Below are 22,566 nucleotides of genomic sequence, written 5' to 3' on the forward strand. Positions count from 1 at the left end.
CCTGCAGGTCCTGTGCTTCCAGACAGATTTCATAGGACATCAGGCCGCCCAGTGGTATAAATTAATATCTGAATTCTTAAATAAAAAACCAAAAACTAGTCTTAGAGACATTTGGAGCATTGAGATAAAGCAGCAGATTTCTGCGTTTCAATGGCCACTAATTTGGACTTGGAGGATGAGATGTACGGCGTCAGCATCTATGAGACAAACATGGTGTTTTTTGTTACATAGAAGTTTCTAGACCCCTGTTCATTTGCAGAAATTAGACAGTTCTAAATCTAATAGATCCTGTTTACCCCCTCAAAGAAGTGCAGTAAGTTTGTTTGGCACGATCTTCCCTTGCAGAAGCCATGTTGGCTCACTTTCATCAGCCCATTTTTTTCGATGTGCTCACAGATGCTGTCCTTTATCAGTGCTTCTACCATCTTGCCTGGAACCGATGTCAAACTTACCGGCCTATAGTTTCCCGGGTCTCCTCTTGACCCCTTTTTAAAGATAGGTGTAACATTTGCTATCTTCCAGTCCACTGGAGAGATTCCGGAGGACTGGAAGATAGCAAATGTTACACCTATCTTTAAAAAGGGGTCAAGAGGAGACCCGGGAAACTATAGGCCGGTAAGTTTGACATCGGTTCCAGGCAAGATGGTAGAAGCACTGATAAAGGACAGCATCTGTGAGCACATCGAAAAAAATGGGCTGATGAAAGCGAGCCAACATGGCTTCTGCAAGGGAAGATCGTGCCAAACAAACTTACTGAATTTCTTTGAGGGGGTAAACAGCCAGTTGGACAAATGGGAACCTGTAGACATCATTTACCTTGACTTCCAAAAGGCCTTTAACAAGGTACCCCATGAGCGGCTACTTAGGAAGCTGTGGAACCATGGGGTGGAAGGGGACGTACACAGATGGATCAAACACTGGTTGGCAGGCAGGAGACAGAGGGTTGGAGTGAAGGGTCACTACTCGGGCTGGAGGAAAGTCACGAGCGGAGTTCCGCAGGGGTCTGTACTTGGACCGCTGCTGTTCAATATATTTATTAATGACCTGGAAACGGGGACGAAATGTGAAGTTATAAAATTTGCGGACGACACTAAACTCTGTAGAAGAGTTAGAACTACGGAAGAGTGTGAGGACCTACAAAGGGACCTAAACAAACTGGAGGAGTGGGCGAATAAATGGCAGATGAAATTCAATGTAGGGAAATGCAAGGTCATGCATATAGGGAGAAAGAACCCGATGTTCAGCTACCAAATGGGGGGATTAGTATTAGAGGGAAGTAACCTTGAAAGAGATTTGGGTGTACTGGTGGATACAACAATGAAGTCAACGGCGCAATGCGCAGCAGCCGCGAAGAAGGCAAACAATGTTGGGTATTATTAAAAATGGTATTACGACCAGAACAAAAGAAGTCATCCTGCCGTTGTATCGGGCAATGGTGCGCCCGCACCTGGAGTACTGTGTTCAGTATTGGTCACCGTACCTTAAGAAGGATATGGCAATACTTGAGAGAGTCCAGAGGAGAGCGACACGAATGATTAAGGGCATGGAAAACCTTTCATACACTGAAAGATTGGAGAGGCTGGAGCTCTTCTCCCTGGAAAAGCGGAGACTCAGAGGAGACATGATAGAGACCTACAAGATCATGAAGGGCATAGAGAAAGTAGAGAGAGATAGATTCTTCAAATTTTCAAAACATAAAAGAACAAGAGGGCATTCGGAAAAATTGGAAGGGGATAGATTCAAAACAAATGCTAGGAAGTTTTTCTTTACTCAGCGGGTGGTGGACACCTGGAATGCGCTTCCAGAGGACGTAATAGGGCAGAGTACAGTACTGGGGTTTAAGAAAGGATTGGACAATTTCCTGTTGGAAAAGGGGATAGAGGGGTATAGATAGAGGATTACTGCACAGGTCCTGGACCTGTTGGGCCACCGCGTGAGCGGACTGCTGGGCACAATGGACCTCAGGTCTGACCCGGCAGAGGCATTGCTTATGTTCTTATGTTCTTATCTTGATATAGGGATGCTGGATCATCTGCTGTTCTATTGTCCTTTGATACTTCACTTTTGGAAGTCAATATGGGGACAGATTAATACCATACTGGAGTCATCAATTCCTTTGACATATGAGATAGTCATATGTGGGATAATATTGCATCTTAAACCCTCATTGGATAGATATAAACGTTGGCTTTTCCTTATTATGACCGGGATAGCCATGCAAATGATTACTCATAACTGGAAAAATTAGGATCTCCTTAGTTTTGCTTTTTGGTGGGCGAATTTATGCTTAAGTTATAAGTATGAGAAAATGAATACTGATATGCTAGGGCATACTAAGATATTTAAATTAGTTTGGGGTCCATGGACATCTTTTGTAGAGTTGTTATAGTTGTCCTTTATCTTTATTTCCCGTTGTTTTAGCTCCCACACATCCAGGGGAGGGTGGGAGGGGGGTATATCTTTTGTTTGGTATTATTCTCTGATGGAAAATATTGGATGGGAGAGGGACTTTTATTTTTGTAATGATACTGACTGATTATAAGTGCTTATCTGATTGTTATTATTTGTATGTATATTGTATATATTCTCACGAGAATTCACAGGAGCCATTAAGGAAGCCGCTCAGCACTGAGCAGCAGCGCCAAATCACGCGCCTGCTCGTGCTTCTCAGCGTTGCCGAAGACACTCAAGGAAGCCTGTTAACAGCAGAGCAGGAACTTGGAAAGTTTGCTCCTGCCCACTGCACCTCCACTGGAGATCGGCGGTAGATGTATGAGGCTAGGGCATGGAGGGGGGCAGAGCCTGGGAGGGAGGGGGCAGAGTCTGATGGGGGAAGGAAGGAAGGAAGGGTGCTGGGTGCAGAGTCTGACAGGGGATGGAGGGAAGGAAGGGTACAATGGGTGCAATGGCTGACAGGAAGGGAGGCTTGGTTGCAATGCCTGGGAGGCCTGGGTGCAATGCCTGAAAGGAAGGGAGATGGGTGCAGTGCCTGAGAGGGGAAGGAGGGAGGGAAGGAAGGGTGCTGGGTTAAATGCCTGACAGGGTAGAGCCTTTACCCAGATATCTTATCAAAGATCTAGACAGAGCTACGGCAGAGCTAGGCGACCTCAATCCTATGGTTCTTGCACCAAAGCAGCCTCCAAAGAAACTCCAATGATGCCAGCTCAGTAGCCATATCTCTGCAGATAGGCGGGAGGTTGTCAGCTTATTAGGAGGCATGGGAGCTGATTTGCTTGGATCACTGGTGCTGGACATCATTCAAGAAGGTTATAAGCTCAAAGTGTGTTACCCTCTCCAGGATCTATTTGTGGACTCTATGACTTGGTGGCCATAGAAAAGCGGTCAAATTCCGCACGACGAAGACAACAGACTCTTAGTATTCATGTTTTGGGGAGACATTTCCAGTTCTCTGTGCTCCCCTTTGGTCTGGCAACAGCACCGCCCACATTCACCAAGGTGATGGTGGTGGTAGCAGTGTATCTGTTCAAGGCGGGAATACAAGTGCATCCCTACTTGGATAATTGGTTGATCAGAGCCCCATCCAAGTCGGAGGGAGAAAAGGCAGTAGCGGAAGTGGTCCAACTGTTGCAGAACTTTAGTTGGATAGTCAACTTCCAGAAGAGCCATTTAGTACCATCCCAATCCCGAGTATTTGGGAATTTGTTTCAATATCGTGGAAGGCCGTGTTTTTCTTTCCAAGTCATATAAACAGAAGATTTAGAGACAAATTTCAGACCTCTTGACAATGACAGTGCCTATGGCATGGCAATATCTCCAGGTATTGGGGTCTTTGGTAGCAACCATAGAAGTGGTTCCTTTGGCAAAAGATCATATGCGCCCACTCCAGGACACCTTAGTATTGTTTTGTCCTCTCAGACAGATACTCTTCAGATGTAGCTGGCCTGGACGGAGGAAGCATGTGCAGCTTGCGTTGGTGGGTTCGGCCAGAGTCTGTTGAGGGACATGCTACTCCTGGATAGGCATCGTGGGTGATACCACAGATGCCAGTCTTTATGATTGGGAAGCTCATTGCAAAGGTCATCCGATTCAAGGCCAATGAACTTCCTCGCAAAAGAAATGGTTGATAAACAGATTGGAGCTGAGAGCCATACAGTTGGCATTACAGACCCTGGGAAAATCCCTGGAAGGTAAAATTGTCAGGATATTTTCAGACAATGCTACAGCGGTGGCATATGTCAACTGGCAGGGAGGCATCAGAAGACTGGAGGTCCAGTTGTTTTATTCCCTCTGCTGGTGATCTCTGTCTCATGTAGCAGAGGTGAAGAATATAAATGCTGACTATCTCAACCAGCAGATTTTGGACGCTTGGGCATGGTCATTGTCCTGGGCAGCCTTTCAATGCAATATGCAACTTTGGTGATGAATGATGGTTGATCTAATGACTTTGGCAGTGAACAAGAAAACAAACTGTTTCTTTAGCCAAAGATCTTGGTCCAGAAACGCCAGACTGGACGCTTTAGTACAACTGTGGATGGAGAAAGAGCTGCTGTATGTGTTTCCTCCATGGCCTGTTATAGGCTGGGTTTTCCACAGAATAGCTCTCCACTCAAAATTGGTAATTCTAGTAGCTTTAAATTAGCTGCGACAGCCTTGGTATGCGGATCTAGTGCGTCTACAGATAGACAAAGGTCTCAAATTACTGGTGCATCCTTTCAAGCGACACTATGGGATAAGGATTTGAATTTCTTAATTATGGCGACTGACTCTTATCTACAATTTTGACGTGTTTTAAAAATGTATTTTTTACTGAATATTTTGAAAATTAGGCATGCACTGCCTCTCTTCTCATCTTTTGTACTCATAACTTTTTGTGAACCGCATAGAACATAGTGGTAATTGCAGTATATGTTTGTTTGTTATTTACTGCCACCGAGTCTGGTGTCCATAGATAATCTGGAGTGCTTTAGACCTATGGCATGACTCTTGAGTGAAGTAAACAAAAGTCTACTCTCTTCCAGGGAATGGCCGGAAGCAATTACACACAAACAGCAATCGTAAAACAGGTGGAGAAAAAGGCCTCAGTTAAAGTCAAACATTAACTGGGGAGTTCTGCTATTGTCATACACATTAAGCAGACACTCACTTAACTATCACAGGCCACAAAAACCTCCACCTGCTATAATTATTATTTCAATATATTTTGTGGAATTCTTCCTTACCAACCCCAGGAATAGCAGAATCAAGTTTAAGCCAAACTCAGTCCTACACTTACAGTATAAGTAAAAAGCACTGAAAAATTCCCAAAATAAACTGCCACTTATCTTGTGCTTCTCCAATCTGGCTGTCAGTAGCAATGACCACAATTCAGATCCCTACAGGATACCCCGTTTCGTTAAGCGCATCCTCAGAGGAAAAAGATTTAATTTGCTCAAATCTCAATCACTCCACATACGGCAAAAGAAAACACCCACAGCATTCTTTTTAAAGAAACAGGGCAGAAGTATGTCGTAACATATGTGGAGTGACTGAGATTTGAGCAACTTAATATTTTTGCAGGCTGAACTCGAACTAGCTGTTGGATCTCTTAAGGTACAGGTAGCCAGCCTATCGTTTTTCAGAGACAAATTAGAAAAGGTTTTTATCCCAGGACAAGCAGCTAGCATATTCTCACACGTGGGTGACATCATCGATGGAGCCCCGGCAAGGACCATTTCAAAAGTGCATCGCCACTTTAAAACTTTAGAAAGTTTGCAACCGCGCATGCACGATTGCCTCCCCTCTCGACATAGGCGCGAGGTCCCTTCAGTTTCTTAGTCTCCGTGGAGCTAAGAAGTCGCATCTCAACGGCCGTTGAGGTATTTTTGGTCTCTTGCTGCCATCCCGCTCTTGCGGAGTGTGACTTTTTGTCACTTTTTCTTTATTATTTTATTCTTCCATTGTAAAAAAACAAAAAAATGAAAACGTAAAACTTCGTTTTTTTCCCTGTTGTGGCTTACGGCCGGTGGGGCCTCTTGTCCCACCTTCGCCACTGATTTCAATTTTGCGGACACTGTCTTTCCGTCCATGTCACACCCACAGACAGGGTTTAAAAAGTGCGGTTTACAGATCCGCACCACTGGTGCCTCAAGTGCCTAGGGCCTGAGCACCGCCCGAAGACTTGTGCCCAGTGTTCTTCACTTCAGAAGCGGACATTTAAAAACCGTCTCCTTCAACAGAAAATCTTATTCGGTGCCGCTATGGAAGGAGAGCAGGCATAGCTAACAACTCCCTCGGTGCTGATCAAGACTACACCGCAGTCTTCGACGCCAGTGGAATCCTGTCCGGCGTCGCAACCTTCGATAGGTAAGCCGGCTAAAAAGCCTCCCTCTACCGACTCTGGGACTAAGGTCAAACAGGCATTGAGTCAAGTCATGCTGACCTTAAAGAAGTCCCTTAAGTGCCAGTGCCAATTTCGGTGAGTGCCTCGACATTTACCTCCTCATCACCGGACTGGAGCGCAGCACCAGTGGTACCGGTGCTCTCTTTGAAGGAAAAAATAGACAATTTCCTTCGGGAGGAATTGGGTGAACATTTTCAAATACTTGTTCCATTCCAACTCATGCTACTCTCGACACCGCTTTCTCAAGCTCAGTCGGCACCGGCTTTTCCAATGACAGTTCAGTCTCAGCCTGTAGCGGTACCGATGGAGACACATGCTACTTTGGTATACAGGCCTTTGATGAAGGAGTAAATATCCCTTTCTCAATACCAACTGTCTTCTGCTCCATCCTCTCTTGAGGCGACTGGTACAAGGCCTCTCGCAAGCTCAAGAACATTGAGCCCTCGACACCGACTCACCAGATACTACTTCGATCTGTTCAGGACTCGGACTTGTTGAGAGACTCGGACCAAGAGCCACTTACATCTGATGATGAGGACTCAGACACTTCAACTTCTCCTTCACATCCCACTCAAAATCCTGAGTTTGCAAAAAGACCCACTTTCTCCAGATTTCTCAGAAAGATGGCTGAGGACCTCTCCATTCCTTTGCAAGCGGATTCCAAATATAGTAAACAATTCTTGGAAACCTTGGACTTTGAACATTCTCCCAAGTAAATGCTACGTCTCCCTCTTCACAACATCTTACGTGAGACTTTTTATAAAAACCCAGAGACCCCGCTTTCCATCCCTGTGGCTCCTAGAAAGCTGGACTCATTATATAAAGAGGTACCCATCCCTGGTTTTGACAAACCACAACTTTCTCATGAGTCCCTTCTGGTTGAGTCAACCTTAAAAGAAGTTGGCAGGAACCAGTGTTTATGCTTCTGTTCCCCCTACCAGAGAGGGTAAGACCATGGACAAATTTGGCAAGTGCCTTTTTCAAAATGCCATGCTTGCCAATAGAGCAGGAAATCATGCATTTTATTTTTTCTTGCTACCTCAAACATCAATTTTCGTCTTTGCAAAAATATATACCATTACAAAAAACTACAGCTTTCCAAAATCTCATGGCTTCTGTTTTACAACTCAGGACATATATAGTTCGCTCAGTCTATGATACATTCGAACTGAACTCTCGAGCAGCAGCCATGTTGGTGGCTATGCGCCGTCTTGCTTGGCTCAGAGTCTTTGAGCTTGATATTAACCATCAGGACAGTTTGGAAAATGCTCCATGCTTAGGGGATGAACCTTTTGGAGCATCTATGGATACTGCCACCCAAAAATTATCCACCTATGAAACCAGGTGGGATGTCTTAGTCAAACTTAAGAAAAAAACACAACCACCTCGTAGTTTCAAGCTCGGCTCCTCCTATCAGCACCGATTCTCTGCCAAGCCTGCTCCACCTCCTCCTCAACCTAGGAGGCAAAAACCACAGCAACGTCAACAACAACTTAAACAGGCTGCGCAGCCTTTTTGACATGTTCCTCAAGATCATAGCCATGGTTCCCGTTCTTCAGCAGTTGCTTCAGCCCATCGGAGGACTACTCCAAAATTTCATCACTTGTTGGGAGCTTATCGCGACTGATCTCTGGATATTGTCCGTCATTCGTCTGAGTTACACTCTCCATTTCCACCATCTGCCTCCAAACCATCCTCCAGGAGAGTCTGTTTCAGACCCTGCCAAGTCCTCCCTTCTTCAGGAGGTCAATCCCTTTTCCTGCTGAATGCCTTCGAGGAAGTTCCCCTCAGAAGGGGCAGGGATTCTACTCCCGCTACTTCTTGATTCCCAAGAAGATGGGAAGACTGCGTCCCATTTTGGATCTCAGAGCTCTCAACAAATTTCTAGTCTTCTGTATGCTCTCTCTGGCTCTTTTTTTTCCTCTGCTGGACCGTAACAACTGGCTATGCTCTCTGGATCTCAAGGAAGCCTACACTCGTATCCCAATTCATCAGGCTTCCCAACAGTATCTCCGCTTCCAAGTCAATCAGCAACATTATCAGTACAAGGTCTTTCCTTTCAGCCTAGCTTTGTCCCCCAGAGTCTTCACCAAATGTCTCATTGTAGTCGCTGCTTATCTTCGATCACACAGTCTGCAAGTCTTCCCTTACTTGGACGATTGGCTGATCAAAGTTCCGTCATCCCAGCTGGTGGCTTTGCACACAACTTGGACTACATCCTTCCTTCAACTTCTGGGATTCAAAGTCAGTTTCCCAAAATCCCATTTGCTCCCAACTCAACGTCTACAATTCATTGGAGCGATCCTGGACACGACTCTGATGAGAGCTTTTCTCTCTCCAGATCACATGAAATCTATTCTTCGCCTTTGTCAACGGATGTTCCAAATCCAAACTCTCTCGGCGAGAAACATGATGATTCTTCTCGGTCACATGGCTTCCACGGTCCATGTGACACCCTTGGCACGACTGCATATGCACATTCCTCAGTGGACCCTGGCTTCCCAGTGGTTTCAAGTGGCAGATCTTATCTGTAACATCATCTCTTCTGCAGTCGCTTCAATGGTGGCTGACCTCTTCCAATCTATCGAGAGGTCTCCTCTTCCATTTACCTCATCATCATCAAGTATTAGCAACAGATGTGTCTCCATATGCATGGGGAGCTCACATGGGAGGCCTACAAATGCAAGGTTTCTGGTCTCATAGGGAACGACTGTTTCACATCAATCTCCTAGAACTGTGAGCAATGTATTATGCTCTCAAAACTTTCCAGCACCGTCTATGCCTTCAAGTTCTCCTCCTTTGCACAGACAATCAAGTAGCAATGTACTACATAAACAAGCAAGGAGGCATGGGATCTCTCCGGTCAGGAGGCCCAAAAGATCTGGACTTGAGTGACTGTTCGCAACCTCTTCTTGAAGGCTGTCTACATTTAAAGAGAGAAGAATTCTCTAACAGAAAACCTCAGCAGAATTCTTCAGCCTCACAAATGGACTATCAACTCTGCAGCTCTTCATCCAATCTTTGCTCAATGGGGCACTCCTCAAGTGGACTTATTTACAGCTCCCCACAATCACAAGTTGCCCCAGTTTTGCTCCAGACTTTACTCTCCTCACCGTCTGGAAGCTTATGCATTTCTCCTGGATTGGTCAAGTCTATTCCTGTATGCATTCCCTCCTCTCATGTTGAAAACTATTCAAAGTCAAATGGGAAGCAGCCACCATGATACTTATAGCTCCTTGGGGCCCAGGCAATATTGGTTCTCCCTTCTACTTCAACTCAGCACCAGGGAACCAATTCCTCTTCCCATATTTCCTACTCTGCTTACTCAGAATAAAGGCTCGCTTCTTCATCCCAACCTGCAATCATTACAGCTGACAGCTTGGTTTCTCTCGGGCTGAATCTATCTACATTGCATCTTTCTCAGCCTGTTCGCACAATCATTGATGGCATCCAGGAAACCAGCCACTCAACAGTGTTATCACCAAAAGTGGACTCGGTTCACTTCCTGGTGTCTCTTGCATCCACTTCAGTGTCAGTGGATTTGGTATTGGATTATTTACTCCATCTCTATAACTCTGGTCTGAAATCTACATCCATCAGAGGTCATCTCTTGCAGCTTTTCATATTTCAGTCGAAGGGAAACCTCTTTCAGCTCATCCTCTGGTTTCCAGGTTCATGAAGGGGCTTTTCAATGTGAAGCCACCTCTCAAACCTCCTCCTGTGGTCTGGGACCTTAATGTGGCTCTTGCCAGGTTGATGAAACCACCATTTGAGCTATTGGCTACAGTTCACCTCAAATTTCTCACCTGGAAAGCTGCCTTCCTCATTGCACTCACTTCTGCCAGAAGAGTCAGCGAATTCCAAGCTTTGGTGGCAGATCCACCCTTTACAGTTTTTCATCATGACAAAGTGGTTCTGCGTACTCATCCAAAGTTTCTTCCTAAGGTTGTCACTGAATACCATCTCAATCAGTCTATTGTTCTACCAGTGTTTTTTCCTAAGCCTCATTCTCACCTGGGAGAAACAGTTGCACACTTCGGACTGTAAACGTGCTTTGCATACTATATTGACCACTAAAACCACATCGAACATCACCTCAACTGTTCGTTTCTTTTGACCCAAACAGGATGGGATCTCCTGTTTCCAAGAGAATGATTTCTAACTGATTAGCAGCATGTATATTGTTCTGCTATGCTCAGACTGGACTGTCATTGGAAAGCCGTGTCACAGCTCATAAAGTCCGAGCAATGGCAGCTTCCATTGCTTTCCTCAGATCTACTCCTATTGAAGAAATCTGTAAAGCTGCCACCTGGTCCTCAGTTCATACTTTCACTTCTCACTGTCTGGAAATTTTTTTTCCAGACAAGATGGGTGCTTTGGCCAGTCTGTATTACAGTATTTATTTTCTTAAGGCCAACTTTCCACCTTTCCAGTATTGTCAGTTTTCAGATCACCCATGTATGAGAATATGCTGCCTGCTTGTCCTGGGATAAAATACACTTACCGTAATAGGTGTTATCCAGGGACAGCAGGCAGATATTCTCACAAGCCACCCACCTCCCCGGGTTGGCTTCTTAGCTGGCTTATCCTAACTAAAGGGACTGCATTCCTATGTCAGGCGGGAAGGCACTTGCGCAGCATGGTGTGGACTATCGCGAACTTTCTAAAGTTTTAAAGTGGTAATGCACTTTTGAAATGGTCCGTGTCAGGGCTCCGTCAGTGACGTCACCCATGTGTAAGAATATCTGCCTGCTGTCCTTGGATAACACCTGTTACGGTAAGTAACTGTGCTTTCTGGTTTCTCATCTAGATTTAGCCAGATTTTGAAGGAGGTGCTCAGGCTGTATCATCCGGTTAGACAACCTTTTTCCATCATGGAACTTTAACATTGTGTTGCAGAGTCTCAGTATAGCTCTGTATGAACCTTTACAAGATGTGTCTCTGCTGGATCTGATGGTCAAGACTGTCTTTCTAGTGGCTTTTGTGTCGACAAGGAAAGTCTTGGAGTTGCAGGCCATTCCTTAAGGTTATAGAAGCTGGAGTCTCTCTGCAGAAGGTTCATTCCTTTTTGTTGAAGGTAGTTTTGATTTTCATGTCAATCAGGAGGTTTGACTGCCCGCATTTCTGTCCACAGGTTCAAAGCAACAATACAAAGGTTAAAGTTACTGGATGTGAGGAGAGAGCTCCTCTAATCTAGAAGTGATAAATGACTTTCGGCTCTCCAACCATCTTTTTGTCCTACCATCCTTTTTGTCTTACCATCTTGGTAAGACCAAGCTGGATAAGCCAGTGTCTAAGGCAGGGTAGCCCAAGTCCAGTCCTCGAGATCTACTGGCAGGCTAGGTTTTCTGGATATCCGCAATGAATATGCATGAGAGAGATTTGCCTGCACTGCCTTCTTGGTATGCAAATCTCTCTCATGCATGTTCATTGTGGATATCCTGAAAACCTGGCCTGCCAGTAGATCTCGAGGACCAGACTTGGGCAGCCCTGGTCTAAGGAGTCTTATTTCCAGATGGGTTTGCATGGCAAAATTGTCAGCGTACAAATGGCTGTGGGAAGCAGCCACCAATATCTTTGAGAACTCATTCCACAAAATCTGCAGCTTCTTCATGGGTGGAGGCCTGGGCAATCCCACATGAGATTTGAAGAGTGGCTTCATGGTCCACACTTTATACCTTTACAAAGTTTTATAGAGTGGATGAAGCTGCAAAAATGGGCACTGGTTTTGGGTCTCAGTGTTAAGGGCAGGCTCATTTGTCCTTCCCTAGATTCCAGGGACTGCTTTGATACATCCCTCTTAACAAGACTTGTATGCCCTGTGTAACAGAAGGGAAGGTTAGGTTCTTACCTCAGTAATCTTTCTGTTTACACAACATACGAGTCCTGATGGACCGCCCTGATGTCGTAATTGTTCACCTGCTTAATGTCTCAGACAAGTATGTCTGTCCAGAATTTGAGATTGTCTAATGCCAATCAGGTAATATGAATACAATGCATGGTATCATTATAAATGAAATTGAGAGTATACAAACTCCATAAATGTTAGTAATGGTTGCACTCAGATAAGTGGCTTGGTTGTTCCACTTTGTTTTTTATGATATGTTTTCATTAATATTGTTCATTATTCTTGTTACAGAGCAAAACAGAAGTGTCTTATCGGGGAGGTTCCCAATAACCCTCCTTCTTATGTTTCCTATTGTAGTAGTTATTGACTGCTTTGGTACAAACTGAAGAGATGCAGTACAACCCATTGAGGAAGGAGGCGGATAAAAAAGTATATGCTTCCTTCTGCAACAGCTCGTGATTGTGGGACTTAACCCATTTGTCAGGACTCGTATGCCGTGTTAACAGAAAGAAGATTATCAAGGTAAGAACCTAATCTTCCCTTTCTAGAACTGTTTTAATACTTTTCTTTGATAGAACTTTAGGCAGCTATCCTGAGAGCAACCGTTGTTGATCTGGTTCTGATATAGCCATCTTGAGCAGGAGCTAAAACTCCAAACACTCAATCCATTTCCATGGAAAAAAATTCATTAAAAAATTGCTGATCTTATTTTTTTATGTTTAACTTACTTTTGTGCAAGAGTTTTTAATGTATGCTGAGAATGGAATAATAGTGTTAATGAAGAGTTTAATGAAGGATAAGTTTGTGAGTGCTTTTATTATATTTTTACTGTGCATTTTTTAAGCCATCTAGTTTTTAGGTGGGCTATAAATATATAAATCTGAAGAAAGAATATATGCTGTTAAAAAAAACATAATTTTAAAACTTGCATTCTAACTTAGTTTTTTATGTGCATGGTGTTTTTTTTTTAAAGCCTGGAGAATGTAAAATTGGAATAATGCCTGGCCACATTCACAAGAAAGGAAGAATAGGTAAGCCTGGAATGTTAATACCTCCTGTAACCTATTGTTTGCCATCTAACAGTGAGAGTGTTGCTTTCTTTAAATATACCTTTGAGTGATGTTCAATAATTTATCTACCTCAGTAGGAAAGAAAAAGAGTTTTCAAAAAAAATTTTGTTTTATTTTTCAACATAGTTTCTTGCTAGCTCCATACACTTCATCCACTTTTCTTGCAATGACTTTAACCCCTTTGAAAAGAATTCTTCTACTTGACCTTCTGACCAGGACATTATAGCTTCCTTGACATCTTCATCACTTGAAAACTGCTGTCCACTGAGAGATTTCTTCAAAACTCGGAACAGGAAATAATTCAAGGGAGCCAGGTCAGGACTGGTAGAGTGCATGGTTTAGTTCTGAAACCCACATTCTGAGATGGCAGCCTGTGATTGTCGTGACATGTGCACCGGCGCATTGTCTTTGATTGACTCCCGCAAAACGATCATTGTGTTGGCATATTCTCCCTAGTTAAAGTTCTACTATGTAGGATGATGAGGCAGACTCGCCATAAACTGCAGTCATGTTTATGGATCTCCTTTGGCCTTTTCTTTTGTGAAAAATTTTATCACTGACCAGTGCTCCAAATCTAGCAGTTTCTTACTTGATCTGCATAAGGACTCACTCTCCTGACATTCTGTCTCTTGGAATGTTAGACTCGCACTAAGCCGCAACTGTGTATGAGTAATCTTGAGACATGTCACAGCATGCACAGACTTGTTTCAACATGCTTGCTACTTTCTTTCATACTCAGGTAAATTATTGAACACCCCTAGCTGTGCTATATTTTATAATTTGGTAACAAATTTTGCATAGTATACAAGTGAAACAGTGCTGATGGAACAGTCTTAGTAGTCATTCTGCTCTGCCAGAATAAGGGGTGTGGGGGGGAAAGGGGGTGAATATATTAGGTCTGAAAAGAAAAAAAATTGCTTTCTTTTGGGCCTAAGTATACCACTTGTATGAAGATTCTTATTAAATCTCTGAGAAAATGCTATGTGGTGATGCTCTAAATCCTCAGGCCAACTACTATTTTTTGTGTATTAGTGTTTCTTTGACTTTTCCTTTGCCTATAAGTCACTGTGGTATTATTGTCACCTTTCTTCTCCCGCCCTGCTTTTCTAATAATTGGAGTCTGCAAAATAGAACTTGCTGAATAGCCATCCTAGTGCATCCACTCAGGAGTCTGTGATCAATCTGTTCCCGTGACCTGGACTTGCAGAAGTGTGAATACTTACAGTTTTAATCACTTCCCACATGGAGGCGGAGCCCAGTGTCCCCTTTCAGTTTTCTTTTGGCAAGCGAACTCTGCAGAAGTATTCTGGCTGTGCTGGGAGGGGGGCGAGGGCCAGTGTTGGGCAGGGCCTTTGTGTCGGGCTGGTACCCGATCTCTCGTCCCTGCTCGCCGGACTCTCCTGCTCTCTGCCGCCGTTCCCCGCAGTTCAGGCCCGCTTTAAAACCACGAGCTTGCACTGCAGGGAACGGCGGCAGAGAGCAGGAAAGTTTGGGAACAGGCAAGCGAGATCTGGGCTGAGCCCTGACAGCAGTGACAGGAGGCTGCTTCTCCTGTCACTACTGTCAGGGTGTGCGCATGAGCGGGGATCGCTCTGGCCATGGGTAGGGGTTTGTTAACGATCGTCCCCATTTGCATTCAGACCTTTAATGAATTTGTCGGCCAGCATGCAAACGGAAATGGTTCATGCACGGTTTGGAGGTTTAGTGAATTTGGGGCCTTAGGCGTTGTGCAGGGCACTAGTCCTTAATGGCTTTATCAGGTAAGGATTCAGGTTAGAGCAAACGGAGATAGCGGTAATCATCCAGCTGGAACGTTAAGTACTGCAGAGATATCCGTGCTTCTATACCATTCCCCCACTCTAGGTAACAGCCACAGCAAGTCTTCACAATACACAAACAGTTCACTTTTAAAGTTGAAAGAAAAACATTTAGTTTCCAACCTTTTTGCTTGGCTAATGGCTACTTCCTCTCCAATCCCATTCTGGGGATTACTTGCCCACTCATAAGAACATAAGCAGTGCCTCCGCTGGGTCAGACCTGAGGTCCATCGTACCCAGCAGTCCGCTCATGCAGCAGCCCAACAGGTCCAGGACCTGTGCAGTAATCCTCTATCTATACCCCTCTATCCCCTTTTCCAACAGAAAATTGTCCAATCCTTTCTTGAACCCCAATACCGTACTCTGTCCTATCACGCCCTCTGGAAGCGCATTCCAGGTGTCCACCACACGTTGGGTGAAGAAAAACTTCCTAGCATTTGTTTTGAATCTGTCCTCTTTCAACTTTTCCGAATGCCCTCTTGTTCTTTTATTTGTTGAAAGTTTGAAGAATCTGCCCCTCTCCACTTTCTCTATGCCCTTCATGATCTTGTAAGTCTCTATCATATCCTCTCTAAGTCTCCTCTTCTCCAGGGAAAAAAGCCCCAGTTTCTCCAATCTCTCAGCGTATGAAAGGCCAGACCAGAAGGCTTTGAGCATGCACAAATGCTCAAAGCCTAGTCCAGCCAGGCGCAGGAAGAAGGAGGATCTTTCCCGCACCGTACCGCCCAGCCCAGCCCAAACCAACGAGGGAGAATCTTCGGGCACTGGCACTGGCATTGGCATGTCCTGTGCATTGGTGCTGGTGCCGGTGCCCAATCGGGTAAGAGATGTTTTGCGGTGCTGAGGGGGATGTAGGATCGCGGGGGAGGGGGGGTGACACGAGCGGGGGGGGGAGGATGCCGGTTCACAGGGGGGATGCCGATCGGATTGAAAAAAAAAAGTTGCAAAACGCGGGTAAGCGAGCGGGGGGGAAGATGCCGGTTCGGAGTAGGCGGGAGGAGGTTTTAGCATGTGCGGTAAACGCGTGTGCGCGCTATATTAAATTTTTTTTACATAAATTTGTGTTCCCCGCGCGCTATACCCGTGTGTGCGTTTTACACGGGTGCGCGGTATATGGGTGAAAATACGGTAATACTTTACATTTCTCAACGTTGAACTTAATCTGCCATCTCGTCGCCCATTCCCCTAGTTTGTTCAAGTCCCTTTGTAATTCTTTGCAGTCCTCTTCGCAGACTTCCATGGGCTGGAGCTGTTCTAATGAGGACTCCCCATTACTCTCAGCAGCATCCAACATTTCTATGTCTGCTTTCTCCTGAAGGCTGGAACTTTCCTCCAAGTCCTCCCTCTGGCAAGCCTGCTGCCTGGGTTTGGGTTCCTCTCTCCTCTCTCTTTCCACTCTCCTCTCACTCCCCTTTGTGTAGCGGGGCACACCCTGATAAGGCTTGCTTTTCCTCACAGGTGCTTCCTCTGTGTATTTAGTATGGTCATTAATCTCCAGGGATCCTGGTGTTGCTCTGTTTTCCTTACCCTGGGAAACTGCAACCCCAGGTCCAGTTTGACAACTGACCTCTTTCCTGCTAATGTGAAAGATTTTACTTTTACCCACATTCCTGTCATTCTCATGGGTTTGGGATGCCTTGGTACCTTCTGGGCAAGGAATATAGGTCCCTTTCTGGGTCTGCTTAGGGCACACGGGCATTACAGATGGCGCAGAGCTTTCCTGCCCACGACAAAGTTTGAGAATCGGGCAAGAGGGCTGGGCAAGCTGAGAATCGGGCAGGGGGCTGGGGAAGCTTTGGAGATGATTTGCTTTGGGGATTTGAAGCTGAGAATTGGGCAGGGGGATTGGGGAAGCTTAAAATCGAGCAGGGGGGCTGGGGAAGTTTTGGGGAAGCTGTGAATCTATATTTCTAACTAATTTTACAGCTGTGTTATAGTTTGTATGTTCCTATTTTTGTCATGATATTTCCTATGGTTAAATAAAATGTTTAAACTTAAAAAGCTGTGTCATTGAAAGTGAATCAAATCGAATTTTTTTCCCCTGAATCGGGCAGCACTGCTCTGGATACACTTTGTTTCGGGGGATATAATGTTTAGTCTGCTTTTGTTAAAAAAATACTGGTTAACGGTGAACTGTACAGAAACCTTATAAGGTGATGCCATCAAACCAGTGGTTCTCAGTCTCCATCTGCGGGCAGCAGAGTATAAACCCATGTATCTGGACTGAATGAGATGTAAAGCTCTCATTTCACCTTCCTGTATGCACAAATGTCATGAAGGCATATTTAGCATAGGGCTCACTGTATAATATGTGTCCTACAGTAAACTGTATGCCTTAATGGTATTAACATGTGCTGTTAGTAAATGACTCATAAAATGCTGTTCAAGAGTTGCACATTTTGTGTGTTATGACCTCCAAGGGATAGAATCGAGAATATCTCTGACAACAGATATGCAAATTGACTTTTAGTGCAGATGTGCCCAGATGCATTGGATGAGTATTTATAGTGGATATCCAACTTATTGAGGGCCTAATAAAACTAATTGAAAACAGTGACTTTACCTACCATGATACCACCACCTTTTCCAAGATTTTGAGTAATGGTGATAGTTGTGAATCTGGTTTTTTTCCCAGCAGCTATTTGGCCATACCCATGCTAAATTCTGTCTGCTGGCACACTGCTAGCTACAGGAGGTCAGTGTGGTTATTTGGCTTTCCTATATTAATTTACTAATAGAGAATAAGGAGAGAGCCAGGCAGAAGAGGATAACACAACAATAATCTGGACATTCCTTTGTTTCATTCTGAAATAATATAGATATTGAAGACATTACCATCTCCCAGTTCTGTCTGTGTTTAGTAATATAATAGTGATTAAATTTTTGACTACTGTGTTGGATCTGCCACTACAAAAAAATGTGCTGCAGTTGTCAGTGCAGTAGGTAGTTAATATTCTGATCACACTCTGGTGTGTGAAAAGAGCCCATAAATTGAAAATTGAAAAATCAAAGAGGGATGCAATTGCATACTTTTCTAGATGTATCCTTTTTGTAGTCATAAAGTATAGTCTTAATAGCAGTGTCTTAAAAGCTGCCTTCTATTCTTTTCCAAACTGAAGCTTTGTTAAAGGGTCTTGTAAATGTGCCTGCAAGAAAGGCCTATTCCCAAAAGCTGTTTACTTGCGGGAGACTGAAAGAAAATAGGTACAAAACAAATCAAATATAATTTAACATTATTAAAAAGTTTTGTAGTTTATTGTGAATTCTGGATATGTCTGAATGGAAGTTTGCAAGTGAATCCAAAATGAGTCTTAATCTTTGCCAGTGGAATATAAACAGTCAAAATTGAGAGAGATGGAAATTCCATTTCTATTATTGCCTCAGTGTGTTCTTGGTGGAAAAAAACAACTTAAAATATTCGAGAGAAATGCTTCAGCAACAGACCATTGATTTTCAAGTCAAAGAGCAAGGTTTAGAGCAGTGATTCCCAACCCTGTCCTGGAGGAACACCAGGCCAATCGGGTTTTCAGGCTAGCCCTAATGAATATGCATGAGAGAGATTTGCATATGATGGAAGTGATAGGCATGCAAATTTGCTTCATGCATATTCATTAGGGCTAGCCTGAAAACCCAATTGGCCTGGTGTTCCTCCAGGACAGGGTTGGGAACCACTGGTTTAGAGTATATGTGTCATGGCTGAAGGAATAAGCAATGTATTACATATCTAAGTCATAGCTGAATGAGATATAGCACAGAGTATCGGTGCTTGCTTTGGCAGCATATATATCAAAATTGGAATAATATAGAGAAAATTAGCATGGACCCTGCACAAGGATATGAGGGAAATTTGTGCAATGTTCCATTAAAAAGTAGTGCATAGCGAATGCTATTCAGTATGAAGGACCACTGCTGAAAAATTTTCAGCCCAACCAATAAAGTTGGGACAGTCTCCATCGAGGGCTATACAGTACACTTAGGGCTCCTTTTACAAAGCTGCACTAGCGGTTTTAGCGTGCACTAGACGCTAACGCCAGCATTGAGCTGCCATTAGTTCTAGCCACATAGCGTGGATTTAGCGCACGCTAAAATTCTGCGTGCGCTAAAAACGCTATTGTAGCTTAGTAAAAGGAGCCCTTAGTCCAGTGATTTTCCACCTTTTTTGTTCCGTTGGAAAAATACAGAATAAAAAAAAGGAAAATAGCTTGACTAACCCTCCCCTCCCCTTTTATTAAACCATGATAGCGGTTATAAGTGCAGGGAGCTGCGCTGAATGCTCCACGCTGCTCCCAATGCTCATATGAACTCTATGAGCATTGAGAGCAGCGCTGAGCATTCAGCGTGGCTCCCTGCGCTAATAACCACTATCGCGGTTTAGTAAAAGGGGGAGGGGGGGTAAGTGTATTGCCTTCGATGGTGACTGCCCCAATTTTGTTGGTTGTGCTGAGAACATTTCAGCAGCCCCTTGTAATTTATTTCGACTATTATATTTGCCTGTTGTTGGTTTTTTTTCTCTCTCTCTTTCCCCTTCTTCCAACCCCAATTTAGAAACTGCATTTGAATATTTAATTGTCATGGTACATCATTAGACTGGCTATTTTTTCTTAATCCTAAAATTTTAAAAATTTCAATATAAGTAAGTATTTTTTTGTCCTAGTGGTATGGGTAGGGAGGAGAGAGTGGCACAGTGGTTAGAGCTATAGCTCCAGCACCCTGTAGTTGGGGGTTCAAATCCCATGCTGCTCCTTATGACCCTGGGCAAGTCACTTAATCCTCCACTGCCCCAGGTAAATTAGATAAATTGTGAGCCCACTGGGAAAATGCTTGAAGTACCTGTATGTAAACCGCTTTGAGTGTGGTTGTATAACTACAAAAAGTACCAATCTCTTTCCCTAATCTTACTTCGCAGTGCTACTGCTTCCTGATGACATAAAACAGGGGTCCTCACGTCCAGTATTTGAGGTCCACAATCCAGCCTGATTTTCAGGATTTTCACAATGAATATGTATGAGATCGATTCACATTCACTGCTTCTTTTGCATGCAAATAGATTTCATACATATTTGTTGTGGAAATCGTGGAAACCGGGTTGGGTTATGGACCTTTACTGGATTTGAGGACCCCTGACATAAAGCCATCCAAAAATATGTATAAGCCTGTTGTAGTGATTGCCAGTGGTCTTCACTAATATTTAAGTAAGGGCCATTTTGTGTCCAATAGGGCTGAAGGAGAGTTGACAAATACCTTCCTATTTGGGGTCATGACATCAACAATGTCAAAACACAGATAACCCCTCTTCAAATACAGGACCACAAACTGAAAGTGTTAATGTAAACAAATAAAACACTAAGATGCCATGCAGCACCAGAGAGAAAGAAAGAAATATATCATTCCTGAAAGGGCAAAATTTAAACACAGCAGATGTAAATCCTCAAAACTTACATATTTCAATCAATAACTTGAAAATCATTTTCCCTACCTTTGTTGTCTGGTAACTTTGGGGGGGGGGGGGTTTCTGATCATATTGCTTCCATTCTCCCTTTGTCGTTGCTGGAGTGGAGGAGTAGTGTAGTAGTTAGTGCAAAGGTCTGTGAACCTGGGGAACTGGGTTCAATTCCCACTGCAGTTCCTTGTGACCCTGAGCAAGTAACTTATCCTGCATTGCCCAAGGTACAAAATATGTACTTGTATACAGTATATGTAAACCGCTTTGATTTTAACCACAGAAAGGCGATATATCAAGTCCCATCCCTGTCCCCTCTTTATTTTTTAATCTTAAAGTTTTATTTGGTTTTCTATAAAAGTATACCTCAAAAGTGGCAGGTTGCAAGCAACATCAAGAAGCACTAAAATGTTAACAAGAAATAAGAAATTAAACAATATATAATACCTGTAGTCATTGCTGTCAAAGAGTATAGTGTCAAGTACAGAGACAACAAAAAAATCTCCGAAAGATGATAAATAGTAGTAGGAAATCCCCCAGGAATCTCCTCCTTCCTCCCCTCTGCTATACAACAAATTTCATAATGAGAGCATCCTGTGGATTCTTCAGGAAGCTCCAAAACAATATAAGAATAGCCTTGGGTCAGATCAATGGTCCATCTAGCCCAGTAGCCCATCTTTGTGGAGACCAATCCAAGTCACAAGTACATGGCAAAAACCCAAATAGTAGCAGTATTCCATGCTACCGACCCATGTCTGTCTCAACAGCGAACTATGGACTTTTCCTCCAGGAACTTGTCCAAACCTTCTTTTAAACCAGCTACATCAAATGCTTTTACCACATTCTCAGTCAATGCGTTCCAGAGCGTAACTATTCGCTGAGTGGAAAAATATTTCCTCCTATTGGTTTTAAAAGTATTACTCTGTAACTTTGAGTGACCCCTAGTTTTTGTAAATCTTGGTGCAGTAAAAAATCGCTCCACTTCTACCCATTCTACACCACTCAGGATTTTGTATATCTTTCCTCAGCTATCTCTTTTTCCATACTGAAGAGCCCTAACCTCTCTATTTTTCCTCATATGAGAGGTGTTCCATCTCTTTTATCATCTTGGTTGCTCTTCTATGAACTTTTTCTTATGCTGCTATATCTTTTTTAAGATAAGGAGACCAGAACTGAACACAATACTCAAGGTGAGGTTGCACATTGAGTGATACAGAGGCATCATAACATTCTTAGTCTTGTTAACCATCCCTTTTCTAATAATTCCTAGCATCCTGTTTGTTTTCTTGGCCGCTGCCACACATTGGGCGGAAGGCTTCAGCGTATTGTCTACGATGACTCCCAGATCCTTTTCTTGAGCCTTGATCCCCAAGGTGGTCTCTAGCATCCGATAACTGTGATTTACTGTGATAACCTTCCCAATCTGCATCCCTTTGCATTTGTCCACATTAAATTTCATGTGCTATTTGGACGCCCAGTCTTCCAGTTTCCTAAGGTCTTCCTGCAGTTTTTCACAGTCCACATGTGTTTTAGCAACATTGAACAGTTTAGTGTTATCTACAAATGTAATCACATTTATAAATAAGTTAAATAGCACTGGTCCCAGCAAGATCCTTCTGGCACACCACTATTTACCCTCCTCCACTGAGAAAAAAATGGCCATTCAACCCTACTCTCTGTTTTCTGTCTGATAACCAGTTCTTAATCCACAATTGAACATTGCCTCCTATCACATGACTCTAATTTTCTTAGGAGCCTCTCATGAGGAACTTTGTCAGAAGCCTTCTGGAAATCTAGATACACTGCATCAACCGGCTCGCCTTTATGCACATGTTTATTCATATCTTCAAAGAAGTCAAGCAAATTGGTGAGCCAAAACCTCCCTTGGTTGAACCCATGCTGACTCTGTTTCATTGTTTGTCTTCGTGTTTCACAATTTTATTTTTTATAATTGTTTCCACTATTTTGCACAGCACCAAGGTCAGGCAACTAGCCTGTAATTTCCCGAATCTCCCCTTAAACCCTTTAAAAAAATTGGCGTAACATTGGCC

The 22,566-nt window shown here is 43.6% G+C and overlaps 1 protein-coding gene and 1 non-coding gene across 2 annotated transcripts in view; both read left to right on the top strand.

Moving 5' to 3' along the window:
- Nucleotides 1–22,566, top strand: part of SUCLG1 (succinate-CoA ligase GDP/ADP-forming subunit alpha) — an 83,722-nt gene that overhangs the window by 34,525 nt on the left and 26,631 nt on the right. Inside the window, exon 5 of the mRNA XM_033952669.1 lies at nucleotides 13,162–13,219. Coding sequence (XP_033808560.1) covers nucleotides 13,162–13,219 — 58 coding nt within the window. The remainder of the gene's footprint in view (nucleotides 1–13,161; nucleotides 13,220–22,566) is intronic.
- LOC117352817 lies at nucleotides 18,838–18,944 on the top strand. Its single transcript, XR_004537869.1, has one exon. It is a non-coding gene; the product is annotated as a U6 spliceosomal RNA (small nuclear RNA).

Source organism: Geotrypetes seraphini, chromosome 1 (assembly GCF_902459505.1).
Source record: "Geotrypetes seraphini chromosome 1, aGeoSer1.1, whole genome shotgun sequence".
Classification (NCBI taxonomy): domain Eukaryota; kingdom Metazoa; phylum Chordata; class Amphibia; order Gymnophiona; family Dermophiidae; genus Geotrypetes; species Geotrypetes seraphini.